Source organism: Neoarius graeffei, chromosome 10, assembly GCF_027579695.1.
Source record: "Neoarius graeffei isolate fNeoGra1 chromosome 10, fNeoGra1.pri, whole genome shotgun sequence".
NCBI classification, from domain to species: Eukaryota; Metazoa; Chordata; class Actinopteri; order Siluriformes; family Ariidae; genus Neoarius; species Neoarius graeffei.
Window position 1 is genome coordinate 93,377,765 of NC_083578.1, and position 13,412 is coordinate 93,391,176.

The 13,412-nt window shown below is 43.9% G+C and overlaps 1 protein-coding gene across 3 annotated transcripts in view; it reads left to right on the forward strand.

The window, feature by feature from the left end:
* slc44a5b (solute carrier family 44 member 5b) overlaps positions 1-13,412 on the forward strand; it is a 69,868-nt gene that overhangs the window by 54,823 nt on the left and 1,633 nt on the right. For 2 of the 3 annotated variants that reach the window (XM_060932680.1, XM_060932679.1), the window contains 13 exons: positions 7,133-7,216; positions 7,382-7,494; positions 7,623-7,754; positions 7,924-8,023; positions 8,197-8,289; positions 8,606-8,693; positions 8,961-9,223; positions 10,126-10,220; positions 10,407-10,510; positions 10,674-10,747; positions 12,388-12,458; positions 12,750-12,838; positions 13,081-13,165. In XM_060932680.1, the coding sequence (XP_060788663.1) occupies positions 7,133-7,216; positions 7,382-7,494; positions 7,623-7,754; positions 7,924-8,023; positions 8,197-8,289; positions 8,606-8,693; positions 8,961-9,223; positions 10,126-10,220; positions 10,407-10,510; positions 10,674-10,747; positions 12,388-12,458; positions 12,750-12,838; positions 13,081-13,165 (1,391 nt within the window). The remainder of the gene's footprint in view (positions 1-7,132; positions 7,217-7,381; positions 7,495-7,622; positions 7,755-7,923; positions 8,024-8,196; positions 8,290-8,605; positions 8,694-8,960; positions 9,224-10,125; positions 10,221-10,406; positions 10,511-10,673; positions 10,748-12,387; positions 12,459-12,749; positions 12,839-13,080; positions 13,166-13,412) is intronic. The other variant, XM_060932681.1, reaches the window with a different exon arrangement.

Sequence of the window (13,412 nt, forward strand, 5' to 3'; positions counted from 1 at the left end):
TCAATGTGAGTTTCCAATGAAAGACTGGGGTCAATAATCACTCCGAGGTCTTTTACTGCTGCACACACACACACACACACACACACACACACATATATATATATATATATATATATATATATATATATATATATATATATATATATATATATATATATAAAATCTCCTTCTCACCCCCGGCGGGGGGGTGGTGGTATCCATGTCATCCTCAAGCTCGGGTCCTCTACCAGAGGCCTGGGAGTTTGAGGGTTCTGCGCAGTATCTTCGATGTTCCTAGTACTGCACTCTTCTGGACTGAGGCTTCAGATGTTGTTCCTGGGATTTGCTGGAGCCACTCTCCCAGTTTGGGGGTTACTGCCCCAAGTGCCCCCACTACCACGGGGACCACGCAACCCTTGACCTTCCACATCCATTCCAGCTGCTCTTTCAACCCTTGATACTTCTCAAGTTTCTCATGTTCCTTCTTCTTGATGTTGGCATCAGCTGGGATCGCCACATCTATCACCACCACCCTCTTCTGCTCTTTGTCCACCACCACTATGTCCGGTTGGTTAGCCAGGATCTGTTTGTCAGTCTGGAAGCTGAAGTCCCACAGAACCTTGGCCCTGTTGTTCTCAGCCACCTTCTGTGGTATGGCCCATTGGGACTTGGGTGCTTCTATTCCATACTGGTTGCAGATGTTCCTGTATACTATCCCAGCCACTTGGTTGTGCCTCTCCATGTACGCTGATCCAGCTAGCATCTTACACCCTGCTACTATGTGCTGGACTGTTTCAGGGGCTTCTTTGCACAGTCTGCATCTTGGGTCTGATCTACTCTGGTAGATCCTGGCCTCTATGGCTCTTGTGCTTATGGCCTGTTCTTGTGCTGCCATGATTAGTGCCTCTGTGCTGTCTGTCAGTCCTGCATTATCCAGCCACTGGTAGGATTTCTTGATATCAGCCACTTCCTCTATCTGACGGTGGTACATGCCATGTAGGGGTTTGTCTCTCCAGGTTGTCTGTTCCTCCTCCTCCTCTGCACTCTCATCAGGGTTCTGCTGCCTGAGACATTCACTTAGCAGTTCATCCTTTGGGGCCATCTTTCTGATGTATTCTCGGATTTTCGATGTTTCATCCTGGACCGTGGTCTTGACGCTCACTAGCCCTCGGCCTCCCTCTTTCCGCCTAGTGTATAGTCTCAGGGTGCTGGACTTGGGGTGGAACCCTCCATTCATGGTGAGGAGCTTTCTAGTCTTGATATCTGTGGCTTCTATCTCCTCCTTTGGCCAGTTTACGATACCAGCGGGGTATCTGATGACTGGTAGTGCGTACATGTTGATGGCTCGGACCTTGTTCTTACCATTCAGCTGACTTTTCAGGACCTGCCTTACTCTCTGGAGGTATTTGGCTGTGGTTGACTTCCTTGTGGCCTCTTCATGGTTTCCATTAGCCTGTGGAATGCCAAGGTACTTGTAGCTGTCTTGGATATCACCTATGTTGCCCTTTGGTAGGTCAATCCCCTCAGTCCGGATGATCTTGCCTCTCTTTGAGACCATCCGGCCACACTTGTCCAATCCGAATGACATCCCTATGTCATCGCTGTAGATCCGGGTGGTGTGGATCAGCTAGTCTATTTCTCGCTCGTTCCTGGCATACAGCTTGATGTCATCCATGTAGAGCAGGTGGCTGATTGTTGCCCCACTACGGAATCGGTACCCGTAGCCGCTCTTCGTGATGATCCGACTGAGGGGGTTCAGGCCTATGCAGAACAGCAGTGGTGATAGCGCATCTCCTTGGTATATGCCGCACTTGATGTTGACTTGGGCAATGGGTTTTGAGTTGGCCTCTAGGGTTGTCTTCCACATTTCCATTGAGTTCTGGATGAAGGTTCTTGGACGTCTGCCATTGAGATGGTTACTGGTTCTTGTTCTGGGAGGTTGCTGTGGTCAGCTCTTAGGTCCACTAACCATTGGGCATCGGTGTTGTGTGATGCCTTTCTTTCCCATATGCCTTTCCAGTATTTTTCCACCTCAGCTCTTGGTGGGTCTGACCGGTTGTTGTTCCCCTGCCACTGAGAGTACACCTTGGCTGGTTCAGTGGAGAACAGCTTGTTTATTCTCCTGGCCTCTCCCTCCTTGGTGTATCTCTTCAACCGGGTGGCCAGAGCTGTTAGTCGCTGTTTGGCAGTTTCGAGTGCCTCTGGTATGGAGAGTGAGTTGTACTTCCTGGGTGCCCCTTTATTCACCATGTTCCCTTTCTGTAGTTCAGCTAGCTGGCTAACTTCTCTCCATGCTGCCTTTATCTTGGCCTCTAATCGTCTGTTTGTTATGTCCCGAGCCCACCTTGTGTCCAAGCATCTCCATGATTACTGTTGCTGTACTGTGTATCAGCTTGTTGGTCTCAGTGATGGTTCTTGTGGAGATTGTCTTCAGAGCAGCATTCACATCTACTAGTAGATCTTCTGAAGGTACTTGGCAACTCAGCTTCGGTATTCGTCGGGGGCTCCAGGTTTCCAGTTGGGTCATGATCTTCCTTCTCAGCTCTTGTGTTGAGGCTGTTAGTTGTTGGGACCTGTCTTCCTGGCTCCCCCTTGCCGTAGCATCGTTTCATTAATCTCTAGTTGTGATAGTAGATTTCGATTATGGATGTTGGAACACTGGGCTAATAGCTGTTTCTTTGTTAGCCTTGATTGTGGGTTTCGAAGTATCCAATGGTCCCACATTCGCTGCATGTATCCCCTCTCTCTGGGATTGCTTGTATAGTAGCATTCCAGCAAATCCGTATTTTCTGTCCTCGTCCATCGATGTCTTGTTCCAGTAGCCCATTTCTCATCAGTTTGCCCTGGTTCCCTAGCAACTGACGCAGACCTTGTTGACCCGGGCGACGTCTGAGCCGGTGACTCTATCAGTTATGTCTATCTTCACTCATTCCTGAGGTAGGCTGATATATCATGAGGGGTTTTTGCCTAAGAACCCTTACTGGATGATGTTTTGCCCCGACCGGGATTCGAACCCCGATCTCCTGCGTCGTAGTCAGTGAGCGTTACCACTGTACTATCCAGCTGATCAGTGGCGGCTGGTAGTCTTTCAAACAGGGGAGGCTGGTCGTTTACGATATTTCCAGATTTTAAAAGAAAAAGCACATCAATTTTGCCCATACTCTTGCCTCTGATCTGGCTGATTGTTGGCAGGGTCACAAACTGTGAAATAACAGGTTCTTTTGGCCCATTAGCCTACTGTCCAATATACATGATGGTGGTGTTGGGGGGGGTATATTTTAACATTTTATATTTTAAAATTCTGGCATGTTGTTTAAAAATTGATCATTATTGAAAGCAGCTCTTTGTCAGGAACCTCAGCAGTAGAGCTGGGGGCCACACATTTCATTCAATGACACTTTCCCTATATTTTACTTATTTTGACTGAGAAATGTTTTATTGACAATTTTGATAACCCTTCACTTTTAATCCAGGTCTGTAGTGTGAAATGTTCTCGGCTGTGTTTTTGTTTAAAAATGTTTTCCAAATTGTAGCTGTGTTTAATTCATATCCAGAGAAATATATATTCCAATATAATATACTCAGCATAAACATTTTAAATAGATTCTATATTTTTGGTCCATCCATGACATATTACTAAAGTAGCCTATTTACTGTTGTTGATGTGGGTCACTTGCTGTTAGCCAATTCACTTTCTCGTACCAGGAGAGCTGAAAGGAACGAGTATTATTCCCTACCTTTTTCACCAAGTCAATTTGAGGCGTTGGTCTACCCTGCTCTTTAATTTTAATTTTTTCCTCGAAAGGAAGACTGGCAAATGGCTTCGCCAAAATTAAATCAGCAATGCTTGGCATCCGTGCGCAGCTTTCTTGCTAGCTGACTAGCCCCCTCAAGTTCAAGTTCAGTCACTCAAATAAACGACATTTCTGGAACTAAGATAGCAAACTTGACAACACTATATTTACACTTTATTTACAATGAAAATATATACAAACTAAAAAAGCTGGTAGAAACCGTATGTAATGAATGAAATTGAAATGTAAGCTGATCTCTTACAATACACCACAGCACTCGCGAATCCGCATGGGACTGAACTGAGATTCACCGCTGCCTGTCTATATTTGAAACGAGCTGTCAATCAAAGAAAATATCCGGCCACTTTCACCAATCACCAGTCTCCTCGCGGAAAGCTTTGCCATGTCCCTCCCACTGTGAGGCTGGGAGTCCGTAGGCGGGCATTTTCGCAGTATTTGTCCAATAACCGTCTTGCATTTTGAGATTGAAAAGCGCAGAGCTCCCAAATGCCATTGAAGTGCACTGAGGCTGGGCTGCATCGCGCTGTCACGAGGGGGAAAAACTCACGCACACATTAAAGTTATAACGGAATGATTTCGCACTGTAGTGGGTTGAGCACATATATTTCTATGATTCTGGATCTGAAATAGCAATGTTATAAGGTAGGCTATAACATAAGCCTAGCGCAATTCATCCTACACGATGTTCGTCATTTTTAGAGGAGGCTGAACCTCCCTCATTGTCTTAGAGCAATCGCCCGTGATATATATTGTGTGTGTGTGTGTATGTATGTGTGTGTGTGTGTGTGTATATATGTATATATATATATATATATATATATATATATATATATATATATATATTTATATATATATATATATATTTATATATATATATATATATATATATATATATATATATATATATAATTTTTTTTTTTTTTTAATTTAAATTTGAAGATGTATGTTGTACAAATCATTCAGCCACAGAAAAAGAACAGTTCAAAGGAATCACTGAAAGCCCAAAACTGCCCTGACGCTCATGTCCATGATGAGTGTCTGTAAACTTCTGACCACAGCTGGACTTTGCCCACGGATTTTAAACTTGTTCTGTGAGGATGTTTTAGCTGATGATATGGATTTTTGTAGCCTCATGTTTACATTATGCAGTAAATTACTGTCTGACATTGGTTGGTCGGCCGTCCCTCCTCTTCCAGCAGGGCGTGGTGTGGGTGATGTGGCTGTGGGGTGAGGCTGGGTGCTGGAAGCCCTTATGACCAGCTGGTCTGACACACCACCATTTTCCTGCCTGCTGCTGTCAAAACGGAGTAAACAAATCTTTTTAAAAATGTATTTGGGCACATCGTCTGTTACGGAATGTAATTTGTTAGAATCAGTTCTAATGTCCTAATTTAGGACACGCCCCCTATGTTTTTCTGTGTGAGGCAGCATCCTGAATTACACTTTCAGATTTCAGTAGAAATATCTGATCTTTTAGACCTGACTGTGAGTGAATCACAGCAGTGACACACGCTTACCTGGAAGTTTACACACAGTATAGTGTGTGTGTGTGTGTGTGTGTGTGTGTGTGTGTGAGGTTGTCTAATGAAATGTTTTCTATTATTCAAGATTCTTTGGATAGTAAAAGAATCTGTCCTCGGTCCCCTTCTTTTTATATTATATGTTTCTCCTATAGGCCAGATTATTTGCAACCATGGCCTTAGCTTTCATTGTTATGCTGATGACATTCAAATCTACATCACTGTCACCCCTTCCATAGCCTCTGTTCAGATGCTAAGGACTTGCGTCACTGACCTCAAGCAATGGCTGCATAAGAACTGCCTTAAACTTAATGCTGGCAAAACGGAGGTTCTATTAGTAGGTACCAAAAGACAGGTTCTGAACTTCTCCAGTTTCACTATTGACGTTGATGGTGTCAGAAATCCTTCTCAAGTTATAATAAACCTTGGAGTTCTCTTTGACTCCACCCTTATGTTTGAACCCCATTTTAAACTTAATTACTAAGAATGCATTCTTTCACCTCTGCAATATTGCACGTCTCCGCCCTCTTCTCTTTGAAACTGATGCCAAAATGTTGCATATCTTAGCATGTGAAAATATCTTGAAAATAGTTGAAATGATCTAGCATTTCCTATTAGAAGAATACAAGAATTCTGAGATTATTAAACCTAATTTTAGATTGCAACCAACTTTATTCTAAGATGTTTTATCAAGTAAAATTATCTGTCCATGCAGCAAGATCATTTCACTAGTATTAAGGAATTTTGTCCTCAAATTCAGTTTTCAATTTTTTGCAGTGTGGTCAATGCATTTATCTTTTCTCATCTTGACTACTGCAATTTTCTCTTTTATGCTCTCCCTGCCACATTGCTCAACTGCCTGCAGTCCATCCAAAACTCAGCAGCAAGAGTCCTCACACTCCCCAAGTGCACTGCTCACATTTTACAGCAACTGCATTGGCTGCCAGTTATCTGTCAGATTAAATACAAAATCCTGCTACTAACGTATAAAGCTCTTCATGGTTTCGCCCCTTCCTATCTCTGTGAGCTAATTCATTTGTACCGTCCCTCCCGCTCCCTCAGATCTTCTGTCTCTGGACTTTCGACTGTCCCACGTTTTAAACTGGCATCTATGGGTGGCAGATCATTCAGTGTTGCTGCTCCTAAACTCTGGAATTCACGACCACAATCACTTCGTGACTGTTCCACTCTCTCTTCCTTCAAAGCTAACCTGAAAACTTTCCTCTTTACCTCACACTACTCCTCCTAGTGTTTTTCTTTAATTTTTTTAATTCATTTATTTATTTTTTCGTAACTCCTGTGTATAGCGTCCTTGGGTTTGTGAAAGGCGCTATATAAATTGAATCTTATAATAATAATAATAATAATAATAATAATAAAAGGTTTTACGCTTCCTCAAGAGGTTCTACTAGAACCCCCTCTGAAAGGGAAACATTTATGAATCCTTTAAAAATTCCTTCAGAGTAAAAAACAATGAATCACAAGTGTGTTCTGTCTAACCTTTTTTCTAAAAGTGTCCCAAAATCAAACACCATCGCACACTGACGGTCACTTTTTTTTTTTAAGGTTTTGATGTTCAGTAAATAAATTTAACCCACACATGGCTCTGTTAATGGAGTCCAGAAACTGAAAGGTTCTGACTGAACACTCAGCTTGGTGTTTTAGTGTTTATGGATCTTTAGTCTGAACACACTGTCATGGTGTGTGTGTGTGTGTGTGTGTGTGTGGTGTGTGTGTGTGTGTGGTGTGTGTGTGTGTGCTCTGAGGTGTGTGTGTGTGTTTTGGAGGTCATAATGTTGCTGGTGTTTTGTCTCACAGCGGTATTTCCAGTCTGCTGGATGCAAAAGAGATCGGAGTGAAGATCTTTGAGGACTTTGCGAAGACCTGGTTCTGGATTTTAATGTGAGACTTTAATTCAGTAAAACTGTTTACTATAAACCATTATAATCCGAATAGACCACGCCCACCACCAGTCACATGATCGCTACAGCATAGTTACAGCTTCTCTGAGTAAATATGAGGAATTTTATGAATTAATATTTTGTGTGTGCGCGCGCTCACATGCAGAGGTCTGGTCATCACCATGGCGATCAGTCTGCTGTTTATTTTCCTCCTGAGACTGATGGCTGCAGTTTTACTGTGGAGTGTGATATTTGGTGTCATCAGTGCAGTGGGATATGGTAACCACATGTATACACACACACACACACACACACACACACACTCCAAACCTCTTTCTGTCACACAACTTGGGAAACATGTTTCTTTCCTCTTTCTGTGTTGTTTGTGGGGTTCTCTGGTTCTTCAGGGATCTGGCACTGTTCCTGGGAGTACGCGACACTGAGAGGGAAACCTGATGCTGATGTGTCCATCACTGATCTCGGGTTTCAGACAGATTTTAAACTTTATCTGCAGCTGAGCCAGACCTGGCTGATCTTCAGTAAGACTTTACACCAAACCAAAAATAATTTTTAAATGCCATAATTTTGAAATCCATGTCAGTAATCGGTGTGATGCATTTTGCTAACAGGTATTAGCAGTGTCATTAACATGGTGTCAGCAATAACATTTATCATCAGCATGACCGTAATGGATGGTGTGTGTTACAGTGATTGTGCTGGCAGTGATGGAGGCTGTGATCATTTTGGTGTTGATCGTTTTGTGGAGGAGAGTGTGTATCGCCATCGATCTGCTCAAAGAGGGCAGCAGGTACTGACTCCTCCCACTTCGCCCATTACACCTCATTTACAGGTACTGACTCCACCCACTTCGCCCACCACACCTCATTTACAGGTACTGACTTCGCCCACCACACCTCATTTGCAGGTGCTGACTCCGCCCGTATACTCCTGTGCGATTAAATCTGTCTGTCTCATCATCAGGGCGATCAGTCACGTGAAGTGGACGTTGTTTTATCCGATCATCACCTTCCTCTTGCTCACTCTCTGTATCGCCTACTGGGCCGTGACAGCTATGTATCCTTTGTGTCTCTGTGTGTTTGTGCGGATGTGTGTAATATCAGAACAGAGGGTTTTTTTTCTTCTTTTTTATTCTTCTCCTGAATATGATGTTGACTAATTCCCACCCATGATTAATGAGCGTGACTGTGATTGACAGCGGAGACAGTATGGCCCTCACAGACGGCTGTGACATCAGGATTTGTGCCAGTATTAGGATAGTGGGGGCAGATGCCTTTCTGTTGTGTTACCCAGGTTTATAAAATAATTCTTAATTGTAAAAATATATTCTTTTAAAAAATATAAAAAGTAATCCTTAACCTGTGACATTCAGATTTCTGAGCTCTTCTGGTGAAGCTGTGTATAAAGTTATGTCAACACAACCAGACTGTAAATACAGAAACATGACCTGTAACCCTCAGGTACGTCTTTTACACACACACACACACACACACACACACACACACACACACACACACACACACACAATACCTGATCATCATATAACTGACTGGGCTGGAGGCCACGCCCCCGTGACTGGAACAGAGGCCATCTCCAGCTTCCATTAAAAAAAAATACTGAATAAATTTTTCTAAACTAAATTGAATAATACACATTCCTAAAACCTGTGCTGTGTGTGTGTGTGTGTGTGTGTGTGTGTGTGTGTGTGTGTGTTCTCTGCACTGCAGACATTCAGTCAGGGGAATGTGAGCAGGGTGTGTATGGGCTCTCAGTGTGTGTTTGCGTTTTATGGAGGTGAGAGTGTGTACCATCGCTACGTAGCAGTGCTGCAGCTGTGTAACGTGTTCGTGATGCTGTGGTTGGTGAACTTCGTGATGGCGTTGGGGCAGTGCACGCTCTCCGGTGCTTTCGCCTCCTACTACTGGACCCTGAACAAACCTGCTGATCTCCCAGCATGCCCTTTGTCTGCCTCCTTCAGTCGTGCACTCAGGTCATCTTCTGTTATTTATTTATTTTATTTACACCACACTGTCATTGAGTTCTGGACTCTGATTGGTCAGAAGGTGTTGATTAGTTTTCTCTAACAGCAGTTCTGACAGTAGTGCAGGTTTATATTAATGCACTCGTTCTAAAAGGTTCTCGTTTCCATAACAGCTCATTCACTGGGGTGTGTACAGCGGACGCTCCACATAAACAGATTGAAATAATTGTTGATGTGGTCAAGTTTTTCTGTGAGGTGAAGTGTGTGGGTGGGTCTCTGGAAGGAGTCTCCAGTGTCAGCACTGTCTAAAAGTCAGAGGTGAAACTGGAACTTTACGTTTTTAATGCAGGAAAGTCTTTAAAAAGAGATGCTGGCGAGAACTTAACATGAGTGAGAACAGGCGCTAGGGTTATTCTTCAATAAATACTAAAATTGTAATTGTTGATAAACTGCTGTGGCTTATGTAGAGGAAAATTGCAGAGTCGTGATTTTTAGAGAAATCTGTTCCAGAAACAGTGTTTCATGTTTATAAAAGGTAAGGAATGTTGTTGCCTTGACACACTGTTCTGTTCCGCAAGGTTATTGTAAGTGTGTATACGTGCGAGGTAGCGATAGAGAGGATGCCGAGGCTGAACGCCCTGATTGTGAGAGGAGATAAACAGGGAAACATCTAATATGCAGGTCATGCTAAGCGTTTATTGTGACTGTATAAAAGTGTGTAATAACAGGAAGCACTTTTCCGGGTGAAGGTGTGGCGAGGCTCCTCAGACGCTTCAACACTTTGTTAATGTTGGAGATAAGAACAGTGAGAATAATAATGCTATTTGTTTAATCTGTGAGTACTGTACAGTGAAGTTGTGTTCAGTGCTTTGTGTGATGTGGCGTATTAATGAGTTTGTTAAACATTACAGGTTCCATACCGGTTCTCTGGCCTTCGGGGCTTTGATCCTGTCCACGGTTCAGTTCATCCGCCTTGTTCTGGAGTACCTGGATCACAAACTGAAAGGTAACACACTGTGTCTCAGTAACGCACACCTCCTGCAGTGCAGAGAAACCTGTACTTTTAACCTCAAGATAAACTGTGTGTGTTTGGCCTGCTTACATTTATCAGATGAGTAAATCAGCTGTAAATATACAACAAAAATTAGAGATAAACAAGAATAAGACTAATGTAGTGTGTGTGTGTGTTTAGGTGTTCATAATTCTCTCGCACGTTTCTTGTTCTGTTGCCTGAAATGCTGCTTCTGGTGTCTCGAGCACTTCATCAAGTTCATGAACAGAAACGCCTTCATCATGGTGACACACACACACACACACACACACACACACACACACTGTTCATCTCTCTGTGAGATAAATCAGGCTTGTTCACAGACATTAACCTGAATACTTGTGTGTGTGTGTGTGTGTGTGTGTGTGTGTGTGTGTGTGTGTGTGTGTGTGTGTGTGTGTGTGAGAGATTGCGATCTATGGGAGGAATTTCTGTGCCTCAGCAAGAGACGCCTTCTTCCTGCTGATGAGGAACGTGGTGAGGTGAGAAACACAAAGCCCTCAGTGCTGAAAAAATGGAGCTGATCATTTATTATGGGCACATTCAGTAGTTTTTATCTCTCATGCACACACACGCACATTTAAGCGACAGTTTATATAAAGCACTATTCCAACTGATATCAGACAGTAGAAACTGGCAGAGGGAGTAGGCCAATTTCTGAGCTCAGGGGGGCATAAACTTATTCACACCAGCTTACTCCCATGAGTTCCAGATTTGTGGCACTGCCTCCTGAAGGGAGAGCTTGTCCACTGGGTGAAGGAGTTCCTCAGAGTGCTGTTTCCATCACTCAAAAATGTCCTTAGTTGTGGAGAACACCTCCCTGGACTTCTCCTCCAGAGCTCCTGAGGCGCTGAACAGTTTCCAGAACTTTGAGGTCGTGTGAAAGACTTCTGTTCCATCCATTATCTGTAGCCGCTTTATCCTGTTCTACAGGGTCGCAGGCGAGCTGGATCCTATCCCAGCTGACTACGGGCGAAAGGCGGGGTTCACCCTGGACAAGTCGCCAGGTCATCACAGGGCTGACACATAGACACAGACAACCATTCACACTCACATTCACACCTACGCTCAATTTAGAGTCACCAGTTAACCTAACCTGCATGTCTTTGGACTGTGGGGGAAACCGGAGCACCCGGAGGAAACCCACGCGGACACGGGGAGAACATGCAAACTCCACACAGAAAGGCCCTCGCCGGCCACGGGGCTCGAACCCAGGACCTTCTTGCTGTGAGGCGACAGCGCTAACCACTACACCACCGTGCTGCCCCCACTTTTCTGTTCCCTGTATATTTAAAAAAAAAAAACCTCATCCCCTTATTGAACTTTTACTTCTGCAACACCGTTATTCCCACCATGAGCACTGGAGTCTGGAGCACCTGCACCACCTTTTCCAAGAATGCTGAACACTCCGAACTGTAATTTGGTGAATCCTCAGAACCAGCACTCAGTTCCCCTTCCTGAGACTCAGGACCTCATGGAGGCAGTCCCCTTCTCCACTGGGAAAAGGCTCCAACAGCGAGGCCTCAGTCTGGTATGTTTGGTACCGGGGCCTGTACTGTGTGTGTGGATCTAAAGCAGAATATAATCCAGCCCAGACCTTTCCATCTCGCATACCACCTCAGGCTCGTTTACTGCTGGTGACATTCCACATTCCAAAGGATCTTTTCCCAGTCAGGGATGTGGTCCATCTCAGATTGGCATTACACCAGACCTCCACCCTTCATCTCACAGGTTCTGAGTCCACAAGATGTGTCAATGTCAAAATTTTAGGCGGAGCCTGACCAGGTGATGTAGATATTCGCACCATCCTGAGGTCGAGCTCCAGTGAGTCCAGGTAACTTTGGCCAGGTAAACTTTAATCTTTCATGGGGGTGTCGTCCAGTCACACTTGGAAGTAGACTGGCCCTACTGGACACTTAAACAGGATGCCCCTTGGTGGGCTCAGTAGAGATGTATCACACATGTCCCACTGGACAGAGACCCCAGGACCTGCTGAACACATGACGTCCAACAGTTGGACTGCTGACATCTTGGGGGCAGGAGGGGGTGCAAACTTTTACACTCAGCTCTATAACTGTGTGTGTGTGTGTGTGTGTGTGTGTGTGTGTGTGTGTGTGTGCAGGGTGGCAGTGTTGGATAAAGTCACAGACTTCCTGCTGTTTCTGGGGAAAATCCTGATCTCAGGAAGTGTTGGTGTGTCTCTCTCTCTCCATCTGTCTCACTTTCTCTCTCTTTCCCTCTCCATCATTTCATTCTTCCTTTATTTCTGTTCATTTTTTCATATTTATTCTCTGTCTTCCTCTCATTAGAGTCCCCCCCCCCCCCCCCCCAAAGTGTGTTTTGGTCTTGACTTTCACATTCTGCCAAATAACTTATGGTTTAATAAAATCATCTCATTAAAGTATTTATTTGTTAAGTAAAGTGTTAAATCGTGTTCTGGAGTGATTGGAGGCATTAACCCTTGGACATGTTCCTGTTTTTCAGGCGTCCTCGCCTTCTTCTTCTTCACTCGTCAGATTCCAGTGTTTCGGGAAAAAGTGCCGTCACTGAACTATTACTGGGTCCCCCTGCTGGTGAGACACGATATTACACCATCAGTATGGCCTCATCATGTGGAGACTTTATTTTTCCTGATAATAAACAATAAGTCGCTCTGAAGTGAATTCTCTCTGTTTATGGCGCAAGTCTTTCTGAATCATTCATCGGTGATTTTACTTCAGTAATCATTAAAACTGACCTGTGATCAGTGCACAGTATTTCTGTTTCTGTGTTTTCTCAGTGCTTCTGGTAGTGTTTGGTGTCTGTTCTGTTGCAGACGGTGGTGTTTGGATCGTATATCGTGGCTCACGGCTTCTTTAGCGTCTATGCCATGTGTGTGGATACGCTGTTCCTCTGCTTCTGTAAGTATCAACACCACAGAGAGGAGGACACGACGTAACGCTGCAAAAAACACTGAGCAAATAAACAGCTATATTAAACACAGTCTGTCACCAGGGGCTGAAAATCACATCACTGTGCTGAGAGATTTGACATTATTATTATTATCATTATTATTATTATTAAGATAAACGTTTATAATCCCTTGGTTATTGTAAACTGTGAATCAGTGTGTTGTGATCATGTGACCTGCTCCTGCCATTAGCTTGA